Source organism: Poromitra crassiceps (assembly GCF_964638095.1).
Source record: "Poromitra crassiceps genome assembly, chromosome: 1".
Lineage (NCBI taxonomy): Eukaryota > Metazoa > Chordata > Actinopteri > Beryciformes > Melamphaidae > Poromitra > Poromitra crassiceps.
In genome coordinates, this window is record NC_139623.1 from 82,949,274 (window position 1) to 82,967,577 (window position 18,304).

Consider the following 18,304-nt stretch of genomic DNA (forward strand, 5'->3'; position numbering starts at 1 on the left):
TGTATTCTAAAGTATTTTTTTCTATATATTGTATTCTCCATTCACTTTCCTGTCCCCGGTGCACAGAATCCTGCTTTAGGCCTGCTTTTCAAAAGCGCAAAGCGCTAAAAGTAGGCCAGGTCGGAAGATGGCTGGAAGATAGCAGTACGCCGGTATTTAGCGCAGACACGCCCACTTTGGCGCATTCAGGGACTCCGCCACGCCCATTCGGCCTAAAGCGCATTTGGCAGCCTAAAGCCTATTGCTATTTTCCCGAAACAGGCGCAAGGCACGTTTTTTTGCGGTTAAGGCCCGTAATAGCGCCGATGGCCTGTGGGAGAATAGGGCCATACGTCTTTTGGGCTGTGGACCACATGGACCTATGTATGTCACCATTTGTTGGAGCCTGGGCTGGGCTGGCAGAGTACAGCACACTGACCTCAATAATATGGACAAACCCACCCACTATTTTTTTAACTCACGTTTTGCCGCAAAGTGCCGTCTGTTGCCACCTTGGTGTCCTTGCGCAGCTCACGTGAGATGGGGGTTTCCCAGAGCCGCAGCTCTGCCTGCTATTGGTCCGTGATCGGCAAGCTGCACGATCACTGGACAGGTGACCTGTCAATCACCCACTGTCAATCACCCAGGCTGTAAAGATGCTTAATCACTGTTACAAAGCATTTAACATGGGGGTGAACAGGACGACAGGACTTTTGAGCCCTGCCTCAAGTGGCCATTTGAGGAATTACAGCTTTCAGGGTTACTTCCGCATACTCGTGGGAAAACCTCAGAGTTTGCCCATTGCTACAGCACAGTGGAGTAAAAAAAATTTGGTTTGTGAGACAGTGGGATATATTATTTTCGTCGTCTGTCATCTGGCTCATTTCCACTGATGGTATCGGTGGGGCTTGGCCCGGCTCTACTCGCTCTTTTTGGTTTTCCACTGGCCAAAAACCGGGACAACCTGGGTTGAGTCTATGGGCCCTATTCTCCCACAGGCCTTCGGTGCTAAAACGGGCCTTAAACGCAAAAAACCGTGCCTTGCGCCTGCTTCGGGAAGATATCAGTATGGCTTTACGCTGCCAAATGCGCTTTAGGCCGAATGGGCGTGGCGCAGTCCCAGAATGTGCCAGAGTGGGCGTGTCGGCCTTAAATCTCGGCGTAATGATATCTTCCCACCTGGCGTAAATTTAGCGCTTTGCGCTTTTGAAAACCAGGCCTATTCAGTGCGCCAGTTGCGCGGAGCGCTCCCCTCTGACTCTCTGCCTCCCCTCTGGCTCTCTCCTCTGTCACCCTTCTCTGTGTCACTCTCTCCCTCTCTCCTCAGTCTGACAGGCACAATACGACTGTCTCTCTCTGACTCCCTCGCTCAGACAGACACAACACACGTCCTATAGGAAATAGCAGTTGTAAGTTCACTGCCTGTGAATGTCCCAGCATGCAATTGGGTACTCCATTTCGCTACTAAATAGCAACCAAATGAGGCGAAATAGATATAAAAGGTCGATCTAAAATAATGTGTAATGGTAACACAGCCTGCAATTGTAGAACATTTCAATATTGGACCAAATAAAACATCGAAATTAAAACACAACCCTAAGTGAAACATATATGTCCTCCTGGGCCTATATACTGTATATCTCTTGTAGATTTAACGTGATTTAGATAAGTGTCAGCGGAACGCGCTTCGGAACGCGCTTGTCATGTGCTATACTGTGATGTCCGCTCCAATAACTTGGCCCTACTTCACATTTAGTTTTACAATAAAAACACATTTATGCAATGACTTTACATAATGTAGGGTATATTTATGTGCATCATCCTTCCTGCAGCAGGCGAGAGAAAATGATATCTTTCTGGACAAACTTTCACCAATCTAATAGGCTATATTTTTCTAGCTGATGCATTTAGAACATTCTTTTCACTTTGATCTTGCTATAGTGTAGGGTATTTACATGCTTGCAGTATTTAAACTGCAGTTAGATTGGTTTGAGAAGCATCATAATATGGAATAATAGCCGATATATGGAGACAGACAGACGGGATGAAGGGAGGGGGGGGGGAAGCAGAGGCTTGGGTTTGTCTGGTTTTACTGGACCACTGGAATTGGAGCTTAAAAGGCAAGCTTGTGATTCATTTATTGCACTTATCCAATGAACTGAAGGTGCATAATTTTACGCTTAAAAGGCGTGGTTGTAATGCGTTAGGCTGAGTGGAGCGCCAGCACCAAGATATCAAGTGCGCTGGTCCACGCCCACTGATCAGCGCTGCGCCAGGCGCTCGGCCTAGAAACTACGCCGATGCAACGATAGGGGCCCATCTATACTTTTTTCAGTACCACCTCTGTCGAGGTTCCAGGACTGGTGGAAACACTGCAGACTACTGATTGGTCAGAGAGAATCGTGTTTACCGTCTGTCTGGTTGACATACAGTATTAGTGGAGCTTACCCTCTTCTGTATAACGTTATTTCCCAAACTCTCCTGTTATTTACAGAAGTCTTGTCTTGCTGCCTTCAGCCTCTCGTGAAATCAAATCCATCTCCTTGCTCAGCCTTAACAAGACGGCAGTTTTCAATTGTTTTGAGAGAAATAAAAGACGTGAGTCTCCCGCTAGGCCAGGCAGCCGAGCTGTGGCATTTCCTTGTGGCGACTGGCCGGGCAGGGCTTCACTGATCCAGGCTGCTACCCATCCCTCCGCTGTACTGAGCAGTGCTCAGGCGTGTAAATAACTATAAAGAAATATCCAATCTCCTCGCTGATCGTCTCATTTGCTCATGTCGGTCATATAGAGGCAATGAGTTTAATTGTAACCTTTATTGTAGTCCTCTTCCGCATTCAGCATACAAACCAAGGGATTTCATCGCCATTCATTTTTCCATCTACATTTCATAAAATGCGTATAAAAATAGTTCTACTTGGTCAAACCAAGCGATGCAACTATATTTAGAATCAGGAGAGAGAACATTTCACTCGGGCCAAAAAATAAAATAAAGGCAGATACTATTTGCACCCGATGTGACTATTTACACCTGGGGGTAAATAGCCCATGTGGTTATTTGTACCCGGGTGTAAATAAATAGCTCATGCGGCTATTTACACCCCAATTCAGAAAATTATTAGAATTTTTCATTTTAAATATAACTAAATGTTTCTAGAGTACATGGCCTAAAATATATATTGCAAATTGGGAGGGAATTCACCCCTTATATGCTTCACATGGAGGGGATTTATGGTAGGTTTTTTGGCAGTGGTGGAACTGGCCAGGCCTGACTGTGGGAACCCAGGGTGGGTGGGGGGGGCCTGGACGCTTTTTATGACTTTTGGAGCATTTCTGAAAATCATGTTTAAAAAGATCATAAAAGTGGTCCTTATTTGTGAAGATTATCTTGCTGAACACAAACTTCAGTTTCATAAACTTTAGTTAACCACAGACCTTATCCAAAATTCCCATACAAAAATCCCATTGCCTTTTACACGTAAGCGCCGGAAGTGCTAACGTCCAGCTCTTCTGGACTCATACCTGTAGTATTCTATAAAGTCCTATTAGAATGAACTCAGTTTAAGGGCTTTCCATAGACAACCTTAGTATTGATCAATTCTACAATAAATATGTAATCAATCAAACTGCATCATATCCATCATATCAGAGGTGAACGACACTGACTCTACCAGATCTGATTTTCAATAAAAGGCCAATATCAGCCCCACGCATCAGTTTAAAACTCATTATTACAATGTGTATTACTGTATGCCAAATGACACACACGTATGCACAGCCGCACAGTGTGCTGCATGTTAGGGTTAATACTGCTGTCAGTGCCCCTGACCAAGGCACCGGCAATCCAACTGGAGTTGGTCCCCGGGAGCTGCACTGTGGCTGCACTGTGGCTGCACAGCGGCTGCACAGCGGCTGCACTGCGGCTGCACTGCGGCTGCACAGCGGCTGCACACTGCTCCTAGTTCTAGGAAGGTTCCTAGTAGGGGATGGGCCAAATGCAGAGGATGAATTTGCACACGGGGACAATAATGGTAACTTTAACTTATGTTCATGTTTCTTGCTCCGTCCATGGAATGTGAATATTAAAGACACTATTTATCCACTCAAGTGAACACTTTAGCTCAGAATAACCCTGACTCCCAGCCTTATAAGCCCGTCCCATCTCCCCCGCCCATTGCCCTCCTGTCTACCCCTGTTTACTGCAGCCCCATCACGATACAGCAGTCTGTCACCATGGATCAAAGTCACCGGAGTCAGCCGCTACAGAGGGATAGAGGGATGGATGGAGGGGAAGGCAAAGAGACACTCACTCATCTTCTGGTCCCGTCATTACATTCCCAGCAGCTACTGCCAGCAGCTGCTGCCGGCCGGCCGGCCTCTCCCTGTCAATAAAGGCAACAGGAAATAAAGAGACAGATAAGGAGACAGCCTGACAGAGAGAATAAAGGGCTTTGTTGCAGGTAGAAAGGGACAATAATGAAGGCGAAGGGGAGAGAGAGAGAGAGAGAAAGTGTGCGTGTTTGGACTCATCAAGTCCCCCACCCCTTTCAGTCATTTTTTTACAGTTACATTTTCTGTGTTCAAAAGCCTCAGCCGAATAGTCTCCATCTTCTCAGGGGGGAGAGAGAGAGAGTGTGAGGGGAGAGAGAGAGAGCGTGAGGGGAGAGAGAGAGAGCGTGAGGGGAGAGAAGGAGAAGGGAAGTCATTTGTATTCAAATCCAGAGCTAATGGGCAAAGCCTTCTGTGTATGGAGAGGAGACAGTATGTAGACTAGAGGAGTATGTAGTGTTCAACTGCAGGCACCTTGCTTGTTGAAGTCGCCTTTAGAGAGCTGTACAGAGCATTTCTAAAAGGGTTATGTATGGCACCTGACACGGGTTCTGCTATGTTATAAGCCAAAATAAATATTTTCTGATAGAATATTTACCTTATGCAGAAGAGACGATCTGGCTTGAGAGATAACAGGAAGTGTAAATACAATCAGAACTTCCGATTGTATTTAAGTCAAGTTTTCAAGTCAAGTTTATTTATATAGCCCTAATTCACAAGCATGTCTCAGAGGGCTTCACAGAAAGTATGTCTAGCTGATTCTAGCTAACACACAGTAACAAGAATATACAGAATAAAGATAACATTTGAACATTTGAAGAAAGCAGGAGAGTGGAGGAGGGAGGGAGAGGGAGGAGAGGGGGGAGGTGGGGAGAAAATAGGAAATGTGGAGAGGTGGGAGGGCGCAGGGGAAGGAGAGCAGTGGGAATGTGAGAGAGGGGAGAGGACAGAGAGGAGGAGAGAACAGAGAAGGAGAGGTGGAAGGGTACAGGGGAGGTAGAGTAGAGGTAGAGTCTAGGGTGGAGGGAGGGAGGGAGGAGAGGGGGGAGGTGGGGGGGAAATAGGAAATGTGGAGGAGGAGAGAACAGGGGAGGAGAGATGAGGGTGCAGGGGAGGGAGAGCCAGGGTAGGGGTAGGGTCTAGGGTTGGGGGAGGGGAGGGAGTAGGATACGGGCCCGGATTAGGGCGAGGGTGGGGAGAAATGGGAAATGTGGAGGAGGAGAGAACAGAGAAGGAGAGGGTGCAGGGGAGGGAGAGCAGGGGGAATGTGAGAGGGAGAAGAGGGCAGAGAGGAGGAGAGAACAGAGAAGGAGAGGTGGGAGGGCGCAGGGGAAGGAGAGCAGTGGGAATGTGAGAGAGGGGAGAGGACAGAGAGGAGGAGAGAACAGAGAAGGAGAGATGGAAGGGTACAGGGGAGGTAGAGTAGAGGTAGGGTCTAGGGTGGAGGGAGGGAGTAGGATACGGGCCCGGATTAGGGCGAGGGTGGGGAGAAAATGGGAAATGTGGAGGAGGAGAGAACAGAGAAGGAGAGGTGGGAGGGTGCAGGGGAAGGAGAGCAGGGGGAATGTGAGAGAGGGGGGAGGACAGAGAGTAGAGGTGCAGGGGAAGGAGAGCAGGGGGAATGTGAGAGAAGGGAGAGCAGGAAGTGGCAGGGATTCAGGAAAATAGGGGAGAAGAGGAGAAGGAGCAGAGGGGGGGGAGAATGAGGAGAGAGCAGGAGAAGGGAGGGGGGGGCGGTGGGATGTGGGGGAGGAAAGAGCATGGAAAGAAAGGAGAACAAGAAGGGGGAAGAAGGGAAGAAGCGGGGAAAGGGGGAAAGAGAGGGGGGGGGGAGAAGATCAGACAACTGACTACTCTAAGCATTAACCAGAGCTAACTGGGACATAGTATCTAGCTAATCTACAGCCTAATCTGGCCTATCCTACCCTGCTCTAGTCTGATTTTAGCCTGAACACTAACAGGTCAGCCTTAGGCTGTAGCTAATCTATCGCCTACCTAAGCTGTTCTAAACCAACCGGCAGCCCTCGACCAGTGATGAAGAGCACCGATGCCCCCCGACCCGGCCCCCGCCCACATATGGCGTGGGAGGGAAGGCCAGGCCGGGACACAGCGGCACCCCCTCACCCCCAGTGAACGCAAGAAAACCTTTCCACCATATGGATCGCCGCATGGATTGCCCCAGTGACTTGGCTGAGGAGGAACCTTGTGAGGTCGTTGTGCTAGGGGCCAATTGCTGCGGCCCAGGCGGACCCAGCCCCCACGCGACCCGCCCCCCCAGCCCCCAGCCACCAGCATAGTGACTGAGAGCGAATTTACACTTCCTGTGACTCATAAACCTAGTCTGACTCGTAATGTGAGTCAGACTAGGTTTGACCAGGTGAGCCAGACTAGTTTGAGCAGGTAGAACAGCCGGCGTTTTGAACAGGAAGTCGTGATACAACGGGTCAAGTGGGCGGGGCTGCATAAGGTGAATAGGACCCTTTTTTGTTAAGGCTGCATCCACACACGACATGGAGAATGAAGTACCCAGAATTCATTGGGGACAATGGAATAGGGTCAGATCGCTGTGAGACACAGCAGAAAGACCAGCCAGAAGAAAACATTGACTTCTGCAGATGCCTCTATCCTACCCCTCTCACATCCCCATCTTTGCCTCCATCTGACAAGGAGGCCTGAGGGTTTTGTATCCTCTTCTGTTTTGATTTGCACCAGGGGGAGATCTTGTTTGTTCTCCTCAATGCAGCATTTATGGTTTAAGATTCTCCTCATGACCTTCCTCTGCTCCTGAGCAGCCCGCTATCTGTCTCCCCCAAGCCAGCCAGCGAGAAAAGAACAGTGCTGGCGCCATGCCGTCCGAGGGACTCCGAGCTCTTTTCATCCCACCAATAAACAAAAAGAGGCAGGGAGAGAGGGAGGGGAGGGGAGGGGAGAGGGACAGCGGTACCTTTTCTTTGAACAGAGTGGTCGACACAAGCGTGTTTGCTTTTCATGAGGCAATCTCCACTAATGAAGGGTGAATACAGCTTTGGCAGGTTTGGATGTTGTCAGAGCTCCACCTTGTGGTGGCACATCAGCATTCCTGCCCCTGCCTGCGGTGGTGGCTAGACTCTCTCCATGCTTTACTCAGTCATACTCCTTCTGTCATTCTTTCTGTGATTGTCTGCAGTTTCGCAATGACTGTATGTCTCAGCACTGACGGAGTGTTTTTTCTATCTCACCCCCACTGATCCCTCACTCTCCTCTTGTCATCGCCCCTTACTGTACCTCTTGCCCCACCCAAACTCCCACCTTCCTCTCACCAAGATCGCTATCGGGCCGTATCGTGGGAGGAGTTTGGTGGTTCTTCACGCTCATCATCATCTCATCCTACACGGCTAACCTGGCTGCCTTCCTGACTGTGGAGAGGATGGTCTCCCCCATAGAGAGTGCTGAGGATCTGGCAAAGCAGACGGACATTGCCTACGGCACTCTGGACTCTGGCTCGACCAAAGAGTTCTTCAGGGTGAGTTGGACTTACTGGGGTAAATGATCGACTTGCAAACAGGTAGGGGAACCCCAGGCGACACTTGCATCTTATGCACACAAGTAATTCACAGAGGAAAGGCCGCTTGGACACACTTCCACACACTTGCAAGAATGTAAAGGGGTTCTCATAGGATTATGTATGAAAAATGTTACATTCATACTATAACCCCAGCTGAGTATGTGTGGGTACAATGTGACATATCTACATATTGCTAGAGTATATTGGTAGAATGCAAGATGTGATGTAGATTTTTTTCTCCACCGGATCTGGTAAGTTCTAGAGGTAGTTTGCACAAAGGTGGAATTTACTTGCATTGCTCCTTGGCTTTTGATCTATTCCTAAAGCAGTCCACATTTTCGTGGGCTCTTCGATGTATTGTGTACAGTTAAATTAATCTATTCATTTCTGAATCCATGTCGAAGTTATACTCCAATTTTGAACTGACGCCCCATGTCTTCTCTACCTTGTGTTGTACTATGCTCTATGCTCTTTCCACCTCCCCCATCTCCGATGACACTTCTACCTACAATCTCCCACCCCACGAAATCCTACAGCGGTCAAAGATCGCCGTCTATGAGAAGATGTGGGGCTACATGAAGTCAGCTGAGCCCACAGTCTTCACCAAAACCACAGCAGAGGGTGTGGCCCGAGTCCGAAAGTCCAAAGGGAAGTACGCCTTCCTCTTGGAGTCCACCATGAATGAGTACACAGAGCAGCGCAAGCCGTGCGACACCATGAAAGTGGGAGGCAACCTGGACTCCAAAGGCTACGGAGTAGCCACACCCAAGGGTTCACAGTTAAGGTGGGTGGAATAGTGTAACAATACTGTATGTTCTACGTGTTGTTATGGTATTCCACCTTCCCTGATGTGCCGCCTTTTCTATTTTCTATCTCTGTGTCCTCTTATTGTTTGGTGTGGGCGGGTGTGGGCATTTTACGTGTTAATGTGAAGGCAGAAAGTAGCGGCTGTTTGACATCTGTGTTTGCTGCATGTATGCGGGGCTTCATTGAGATAACAAAGGGGTGTTTTTTATTTCATTATTTTTGTTACAGTTCTTCACACAACAGGTAAATCTTTTTGCTTGTGCTCTTGTTGTTTTGGCCCAGGCGATGTGGAATGGCATGCTGGAAGCACTAATGCACTTGATTCCTCTGAAGTTGTCTTGCTTAGAACTGCATTTTTGGCCAGCGCAAGCGGGCCCTATATCTGCCTTTGTCCAGTCCAATTTGCGTGCCGATTTGAGTGCACGCTTTATCGCGCTGGCCATATGCTAGGTTCCGACCTAGCCTTGTTTTTAATACAGTACTAATTAGTTCCGTATGAGATATGTGGCTAATGCTACTTCAAACCATATTGATGGTTGACTGATTCTGATCCAAGTGACTGAAATTATGTATTGGGAGCCATTTGAATACTCAGCCCTGGGTGACCGTGCCAGACTCTGTCACTGCCTTCTGTACATAGTGGAATTTACAGAGAAGACAGTGTCATTACTGTGGGGAGTTTACAGAGAAGACAGTGTCATTACTGTGGGGAGTTGACAGAGAAGACAGTGTCATTACTGTGGGGAGTTTACAGAGAAGACAGTGTCATTACTGTGGGGAGTTTACAGAGAAGACAGTGTCATTACTGTGGGGAGTTGACAGAGAAGACAGTGTCATTACTGTGGGGAGTTTACAGAGAAGACAGTGTCATTACTGTGGGGAGTTTACAGAGAAGACAGTGTCATTACTGTGGGGAGTTTACAGAGAAGACAGTGTCATTACTGTGGGGAGTTTACAGAGAAGACAGTGTCATTACTGTGGGGAGTTTACAGAGAAGACAGTGTCATTACTGTAGGGAGTTTACAGAGAAGATAGTGTCATTACTGTGGGGAGTTTACAGAGAAGACAGTGTCATTACTGTGGGGAGTTTACAGAGAAGACACTGTCATTACTGTGGGGAGTTTACAGAGAATATAGTGTCATTACTGTGGGGAGTTTACAGAGAAGACAGTGTCATTACTGTGGGGAGTTGACAGAGAAGACAGTGTCATTACTGTGGGGAGTTGACAGAGAAGACAGTGTCATTACTGTGGGGAGTTGACAGAGAAGACAGTGTCATTACTGTGGGGAGCTGACAGAATACAGTGTCATTACTGTGGGGAGTTGACAGAGAAGACAGTGTCATTACTGTGGGGAGTTTACAGAGAATATAGTGTCATTACTGTGGGGAGTTGGCAGAGAAGACAGTGTCATTACTGTGGGGAGTTGACAGAGAAGACAGTGTCATTACTGTGGGGAGTTGACAGAGAAGACAGTGTCATTACTGTGGGGAGTTTACAGAGAAAACAGTGTCATTACTGTGGGGAGTTGACAGAGAAAACAGTGTCATTACTGTGGGGAGCTGACAGAAGACAGTGTCATTACTGTGGGGAGTTGACAGAGAAGACAGTGTCATTACTGTGGGGAGTTGACAGAGAAGACAGTGTCATTACTGTGGGGAGTTTACAGAGAAAACAGTGTCATTACTGTGGGGAGTTGACAGAGAAAACAGTGTCATTACTGTGGGGAGCTGACAGAAGACAGTGTCATTACTGTGGGGAGTTGACAGAGAAGACAGTGTCATTACTGTGGGGAGTTGACAGAGAAAACAGTGTCATTACTGTGGGGAGCTGACAGAAGACAGTGCCATTACTGTGGGGAGTTGACAGAGAAGACAGTGTCATTACTGTGGGGAGTTGACAGAGAAGACAGTGTCATTACTGTGGGGAGTTTACAGAGAAAACAGTGTCATTACTGTGGGGAGTTGACAGAGAAAACAGTGTCATTACTGTGGGGAGCTGACAGAAGACAGTGTCATTACTGTGGGGAGTTGACAGAGAAGACAGTGTCATTACTGTGGGGAGTTGACAGAGAAGACAGTGTCATTACTGTGGGGAGTTGACAGAGAAGACAGTGTCATTACTGTGGGGAGTTGACAGAGAAAACAGTGTCATTACTGTGGGGAGTTGACAGAAGACAGTGTCATTACTGTGGGGAGTTGACAGAGAAAACAGTGTCATTACTGTGGGGAGTTGACAGAAGACAGTGCCATTACTGTGGGGAGTTGATAGAGAAGATAGTGGCATTACTGTGGGGAGCTGACAGAGAAGACTGTCATTACTGCATCAGTGTGTGTATGCGTGTATATGCCTGCAAATAACCAGAGAACAGGTATATGATTGCTTGCACCTGCCTTTCCTCTAGTGGAGGTATGAGAAAATTGTTCCACAGTACACACATTTCATGGAAACGACCAGGGAGAGAACATTATTGTGGAGGAAACTAGGCAATTCCGCTGTATACAGTACATACAGTAGATAACATTGGTAGCATTTGCTGTAATTGATCAAATGTAATTAGAGTGTGGGGAAACAATGGCCGAATAGGGTTTTTCCACTGTTTGCGAATAGGTAGCGACATAGTGATTTGTTAGCGAGTGACAAACTCCTCACAGCCACTAAATCAAACCCTCTTAGTTGTTTTCTGTAAATTCCTCTGACCATGCAAAGTCTCTGAAGTAGAGCAGAGCAGGTGTTTGGCTTGTTTGTTCTCCAGCCAGACTGGTGCCAGATTTCCACCACTGCTTTGACCACGAAGAGTCCCTGACAGATCACGGTAGTCCCTCTCCAGGCCTCCATCTTGTTGTTCTGGGGATTATCATCTTCTGTCAGTCACTCTTCCTGATATCAGCAGGGAAACATACCTGCGATACAACAGGCCACACTGTCAGTCAAGGCCGCTATTTCACATGGCTCCTTCAACCGTTTGACTATCTTCTCATCAGCTCCTATTCAGTTATTGACATTTCTCATCCACTTCCATGACTCAATGTGTTGTTTTTGTTTTTATTGATGCAAATGAATTTAAAGGGATCAGGAGGCAAATCTCTCTCTCTCTCTCTCTCTCTCTCTCTCTCTCTCTCTCTCTCTCTCTCTCTCTCTCTCTCTCTCTCTCTCTCTCTCTCTCTCTCTCTCTCTCTCTCTCTCTCTCTCTCTCTCTCTCTCCACTACCTCCAGATGTCACAGTGATGAAATTATATGATACACATACTGTGGGCATTTTATGCAAGTCAATCATGATTTCCCACATAGGCTTAATGTTCTGAAATCCTGTCAGGTTTGAGCTGGTTGACAAAGATATACATGTACATGTACATATACAGTATATATGTATAAAACAGGTCCAAATTATTTGGAGTTGCCTGTTGCTCAAAGCATACAATATACTAGCGTTTGACCAAAATCGGTTTACTTGCCAATACCGATGCTCCTGATCATTTCTATACCAAAAATAAAAAACAAATATAGTTTTTAATGTCAATCTGGCCTCTGAAACTCCATTGAAAATCTGGATAATACCACCACCACTACTACTGCTGCTGCTGCTACTACTACTACGAATAATCATAATCATAATACAATATATTCATGCATACTTGTGTCGAATCTGATCAAATCAGTGTTTCCCTTAAACAACTGGTATAGTGTTGATAAATTCTACAATAAATATGTAATCGGTCAAACTGCATTATATCAGAGATGGACAAGATTTATTTGCCAGCTTGAATCTTAATTGAAGGCCAAAATATCAGCCCCATATATCAGTCTAACCCTAGTGTACAATATACATACAATTGCACAATAACAGTGGTGACCAGGGTAGAGGGCAGACCAATCAGAGGAGAGAGGTTTGCGTTCGCCGTCTTTTGGGGGCGTGTCAGAGGGCGTGGGGATGAGATGTAACCATTTAGAGCATTAACCCACTTTTCCACCTTTGTCCTTCTCTTATTGCTACTCCCCCTTCCCCCCTCCTTTCCCCCTTCCCAATTTGGACAGCATACTGTACTCACCCCCTCTCACCAAATATGTTTTATCGTTTTCAAGAAGTGCAGTTAACCTGGCAGTGTTAAAACTCAATGAGCAAGGCCTGTTGGACAAATTGAAAAACAAGTGGTGGTACGACAAAGGAGAGTGTGGCAGCGGAGGCGGTGGCGAGAAGGTTAGCCGCTATGTCGCTATGCCCATGTGACCTTGATGCGGGTAAAAAATCAATCTGTTTCACTGGTAACAGGGGCATCTGCCGGGTCGACGCCCATGGATAGGCACAGCTCACCAGCAAATGGGGCCTATAAATCCTGAGAGAGGAGAGCGAGTACTGTCGAAACAAAAATATTCGCTGTAGCGCTTGCATCGTGATCCATGGGAGGCAAGGGTAAAACTGGTGGGTGATATGAAAGTCATGTGTTGTGTAGGCTGTTTAAGCTTGCCAATAATAAGTACATTATATGAGCCAATAGTTTTGTGTTGATAGTACTGGCCTCCATGCTTGTTGTTGTGAGATAAGTCCCGGCAGTATGTGCCCGTTCCAGAAAAGCGATGCAGCCGGGGGGCCCCGCATATATGTCTGTTAGCTCCGCCCTCTCCCCCATCCCCCTCCCACACACCCCACACCCAACTAAATCATATCTACAATAACGATCTTGACCAATGAGCATAGAGACATGTAAGCACAAGTGGTGCCCCTTCCCGGCTTCGTCGCTTTGAAGAGTACTGAGCTGCTCTCTTGTTGGGCTTCTTCTGATTGAATAACATAAAATAACATGTCCTATGATGTTATTTATGTTATTTTCCCCACCCCATCCCTCCCCCCTTCCCCTTGATTTGAAGAACGCCCGTAAACCTTGCCGTATTGAAACTGAGTGAAGCAGGAGTCTTAGACAAACTGAAAAACAAATGGTGGTACGATAAAGGGGAGTGTGGACCCAAGGACTCGGGAAGTAAGGTCAGTCTCCACCAGCCCGGGAGTCTTAATGCACACTTTGTAACGCTGGCAGTACTGTTCTGTTATTGCAGCAGGCTGGCTGACATGAGGCACACACAAGACTCTGAGAGAGAGAGAGAGAGAGAGAGAGAGAGAGAGAGAGACAGAGAGAGAGAGAGCAAATGACAGACACAGGTAGAGACTTTAAGGTGTAGCCTGAGGGATACAGCATGACAGAAACAAGGCATGGCAAGGCAACGCTAACAGTTTGATAGCGGCTCAGCTTCAGAGAATAAGGATCACACTCACACTGGTTGTCACTTAAGATGGTCTCAGGGCATGTTCAGATGTCACTGTATGTCACACTAGATGCCAGCGTCACTGTATGCCTCAGCTCTAGCCTCGCACTCAAGACTGAGCCACTGTGATGCACCCGAGCATGGCAAGAGCTGCCACCTTTTAAACCAAGCAGCATGTACAACCTTCCACATCAAGCATAGTGTTCTCCATTCATTAAAGGGATAGTTTGGGATTTTTTTTATCTGGGGTTGTATGAGGTACTTGCCGATAGTCAGTGTACTACATACTGTACATGCAGGAGAACGCAGCCAGCGGCGTCCCAGTTTATAGAAATTGAGACCGGCCATGTCAGGCTGTCTGCTGTCCGCTGAGTGTGAACAGGGCCACGAGCACACAAAAAAAGAAGCTTCAATACTGTGTACCTGGCATAATACAAGTCTCCACAAGCCCTGAAAGCCCTGCCAGGTTGACTTGAAAAGTCATTTACACCCTGTTTTTACCTTAAATCTGCACTGTAACTATGTGCTTCTCGCCCAACCACCGAGACACACACACACACACACACACACACACACACACACACACACACACACACACACACACACACACACACACACACTTCTTGCCACACCTGGCTACAGTGAATATTTAAGCTAAAAACAGGGTGTAAATGATGTATTTTCAAGTCAAATTGGCGACCGAAATTTGTGACCCTGTTCACATTCAGAAGACAGCTCTACTTGCCCAATCTGGGAACCCTATTTAGGCGCCTAAATAGACTCTTGAACAGCCGTACCTTTTTTTGAGGCTCCCTATTCAGCGCGGATCTTCCACCCGGGACTTCCACTTCCGTGCAGCGGTGGCTTTTAAAAACATACATTGCGTCGCTTTTATTTTGAATGCTAAACGTCAAAACTCTTATATATTCACTAGTGTTCACTATATGTATATATATATATATATTCACTAGTGTTCGGGGACCGGAACTCTTATATTCACCGGTAGAACAGAGCGGTACTGTGCGGAGGCAGAAGTCCGCGCTGTACAGGAAGCCTAAAAAAAGGTACGGCAGTCCGAGAGTCTATTTACGTGCCGAAATAGACTCTGGGTTCCCAAATTGCTACTTGCCTGACGCGTCTCCATTTCTCCAAACTGGGACCGCGCCGGGTGGATTCTACTGCATGTAGTACACTGAGTGTCGGCAAGTACCTCATCAAAGAATCTAATCTATCCCATTAAGTGTAGAGCGCACAAACACTATCACCATGACGCCTTTTGTGTCAAAGTAGTAATAACTTGATGAGAAGGGCTAACTCGACCTGAGCAAGGAAGACCAAATATGGCAGAGAGGAAGGAGAGCTCAGAGAGAGATCTGTAACATACGTCTGGATAAGAAGGCATTACAGGGCCCATTTCAGACCTAGGAGGCAAAGCAGCCTGTTGGAACATTGTTTTCCAGAATACTTACAACAGATAGATAGCAAGAGATCATCAGTTTTTCTAGCATGGATGCGTACAAGAGTAGACTCAGGTTAGCGGTAGAGTAGTGAAAAATGATATGTGTTGTGCGTCTGTGATCGTGTTTGTTTATGTGCGTATGTGTGTGCGTGCATTATGTGAAATGGATTTTTTTTTCTTTGTATCAATCTTGTATGAATGCACTGTATGCTGCCACTGCTACAACTAGTGTCTAACTTTGTGTGTCTGCCATTTCGTTTCTCCCCACCCGCCGCCGGGCTAACCAACCCACACCCCACCCTGCAGGACAAGTCCTCCCAGGCCCTTAGCCTGAGCAACGTGGCGGGGGTCTTCTACATCCTCGTGGGGGGCCTGGGTCTGGCCATGCTGGTGGCCCTCATCGAGTTCTGCTACAAGTCACGCAACGAGGCCAAGCGAATGAAGGTGCGGAGGCCCATTCCCATCGTCGTTGTCTCGCTATGAAAAACATCACATATTAATTTAACGGTTCTTGATTATTATACAGAGGTAGGCCTAAGTAAAATGTATTAGATGCCAGTCTTCAATTCGGCATATACATGTATATGATCCACGGAGATGTTACTGTAGTGAATAAAATGTTAATTCTGGATGTGAGTCGCCTGAAATCACGCTGTCTTCCTCCGTTCAAACTGCATGTTTTTGAATGGAGTTTGGTTATACAGTACATTCGCTAAAGCTGTTCGTTTGCAGCACTTGAGGAAACCGTGAGTTTGCTCGTTTAATTCTTTGATATAAGCGATTGCGCGAACGATTAATTAGGCTAATTACTAGGCTGTATACATGAACATTAGGGGCACGTATAGTAAGTAGGCTAGTAGGCTATCTCCTTGTTGCATTTTCAAACTGGCAGATGGGGGGGAGAAACGATTCAACTTTTACTTGTTTACTCACCTATATTTGGCTCTCTTCCAAATAATCCAACCACGTAACTACGTCCATTCATGAAATGGTTAAATAGCACCGGGACATTAATGGTTTGTAAAGTGCCATTTAACCACCCGCCCACTCAGACATACATGATCTGGAACATGAGCTGCCGGTGTTAAACAACAGCCGTTTTGCCAATAATGCGGATCTTGTACTGGGGGCTCAGATGGTAATGATCCGCACTCGCGGGAGTGCGCATAAGGCGGATAATTGTTTCTAAACATGCAGGCCGACCGGCTAGCTAGCAGCTGGTCATAATCCGGATTTCACTGCATGTTTAGAAGGGGTTTAAGTGAAACCTCTCATATCCCCATGCTAGCTTTGCCCTGCTGAGTGACTGTCTGACTGACCAGTGGCAAAACACTTCCAAGTTACAGTATTGCCGCTCTCGTTATGTGGTCATATGTGACATCCCGGTCTGCACTCTTAGCGTTCTCGTTCTGACATGAGGCAGTGAATCATCTTTAAACGTGATGATGCCTCTACTGCTTCTCAGCTTGTATGACTGCAGACATTGGCTCTCATTTATCCAGCAAGCATACTGTATGAGCCATTTCCCCTGTAAAGAAACTTCTGTATTTGGCAGTCATATTCACAGCTTACAGTACAAGCACAATTAGAGTGGTGGACAGGCAGTTTAGTAATGTTGGAAATGTCTACTTGTGTGACATAGCCCCTACCAAACCCTGACATTTCAACCTCTTTGGGCCCTATCTTGGTACAGGCGCTATCCCCTATTTGCGTACCTGTTTGCGCATGCCTTAAGGCAGGGAAGACAGCAGTCCGCCTTGCACTAGTGTCCAGGTGTTATGCCGAGTTTTGCACCCCCGCCCGGCAGCAGCTAAGCGCATCCCCACCTCACGGGAACATAATCAATCAATCAATCAACTTTATTATTGTAATGATTCATACAGAAAGGTAACTTTTTAAAAGTGATGTAATTGTCTGGGTAGACGTGACCTCCCTGTTTTCTAAGTTAAAACAACCCTGAAATATGGTGGGGATGCAATTCTCGGCGGGGATGCGAAAATGTTCGCGGCACATGCCGCAGGCGCAAATTAGAGCCGTGCCAAATCATCTGCATCTGCGCCCCCAAAATGCCAGCGCAAACGGGATTTGGGCTGTCTTAAAGGGCCCATATTTTGCTAATATAATGTATTATTATTTTATTGTTGGCCTCCAGTAGAGTAACTTATTGCATCATTCATAGTTAAAAAAAAATCATTGTTTATCTTGTACTGGCTCTCACTGCCCCCTTCAGTTCACCCTCTGTCTGAAACGCTCTGTTTTAGGTCCTGTCCCTTTAAGAACCCCCACCCTCCGGGAAATACTCCAGGCGGTCAGCGCGAGGAAGTTTGTGTTTGCAAAGCTAAAGCTTGTGGCATACTCTTCGCGCCCAGCCAAGCGCATAGGGCGCACGGCGATTATGACGTCATCGCACGGGGCGTGTCGGGGGGCGAGGCCTGAGCGCAGCGCGGCGCGTCCATGGAGATTTTTCTATCAGCGCGTCGGGTTTTGCTGCCTGTGCCTGTGAGATCTCCGTGGTAGGCTATCAGCGGATATCTGCTGTGATTGAGTCCTCACCGTCTAAAGTTGCCTTTGAAGCATGGCGTTCGATTATAACGAACTAGTTGTGTGGCTTAGCCTTCCCAAATGTTAAGGGTCGTTTTTTATAATTTAATACATAGAATTGGGAACGTTACATTCAATTTCATTCAGACTGCCTGGAGCCTGGAGCTGCGCACTGAGTATGTTCTGTTTTGGCCCGCGCAGAGTGCGTGCGCCCTCCTCGGAGCCCCGCCTCCAGCGCGTGCGCGAAGAGTATGCCAGAAGCTTTAGAGAGCCCAGAGAGCTAGCGCTGTAGAAGCGAGTCTGTCTGTCTGTCTGTCTGTCTGTCTGTCTATCTATCTAGATAGATAGATAGATAGGTAGACAGACAGACAGACAGACAGACAGACAGA

The 18,304-nt window shown here is 47.1% G+C and overlaps 1 protein-coding gene across 1 annotated transcript in view; it reads left to right on the plus strand.

Annotated features, from left to right (window-relative positions):
* The window catches only part of gria4b (glutamate receptor, ionotropic, AMPA 4b), a gene marked incomplete at both ends in the record, with an annotated part of 268,460 nt that overhangs the window by 244,826 nt on the left and 5,330 nt on the right, over window positions 1-18,304 (plus strand). The window contains 4 exons of the mRNA XM_083647736.1: window positions 7,610-7,808; window positions 8,387-8,634; window positions 12,740-12,854; window positions 15,681-15,818. Coding sequence (XP_083503862.1) covers window positions 7,610-7,808; window positions 8,387-8,634; window positions 12,740-12,854; window positions 15,681-15,818 — 700 coding nt within the window. The remainder of the gene's footprint in view (window positions 1-7,609; window positions 7,809-8,386; window positions 8,635-12,739; window positions 12,855-15,680; window positions 15,819-18,304) is intronic.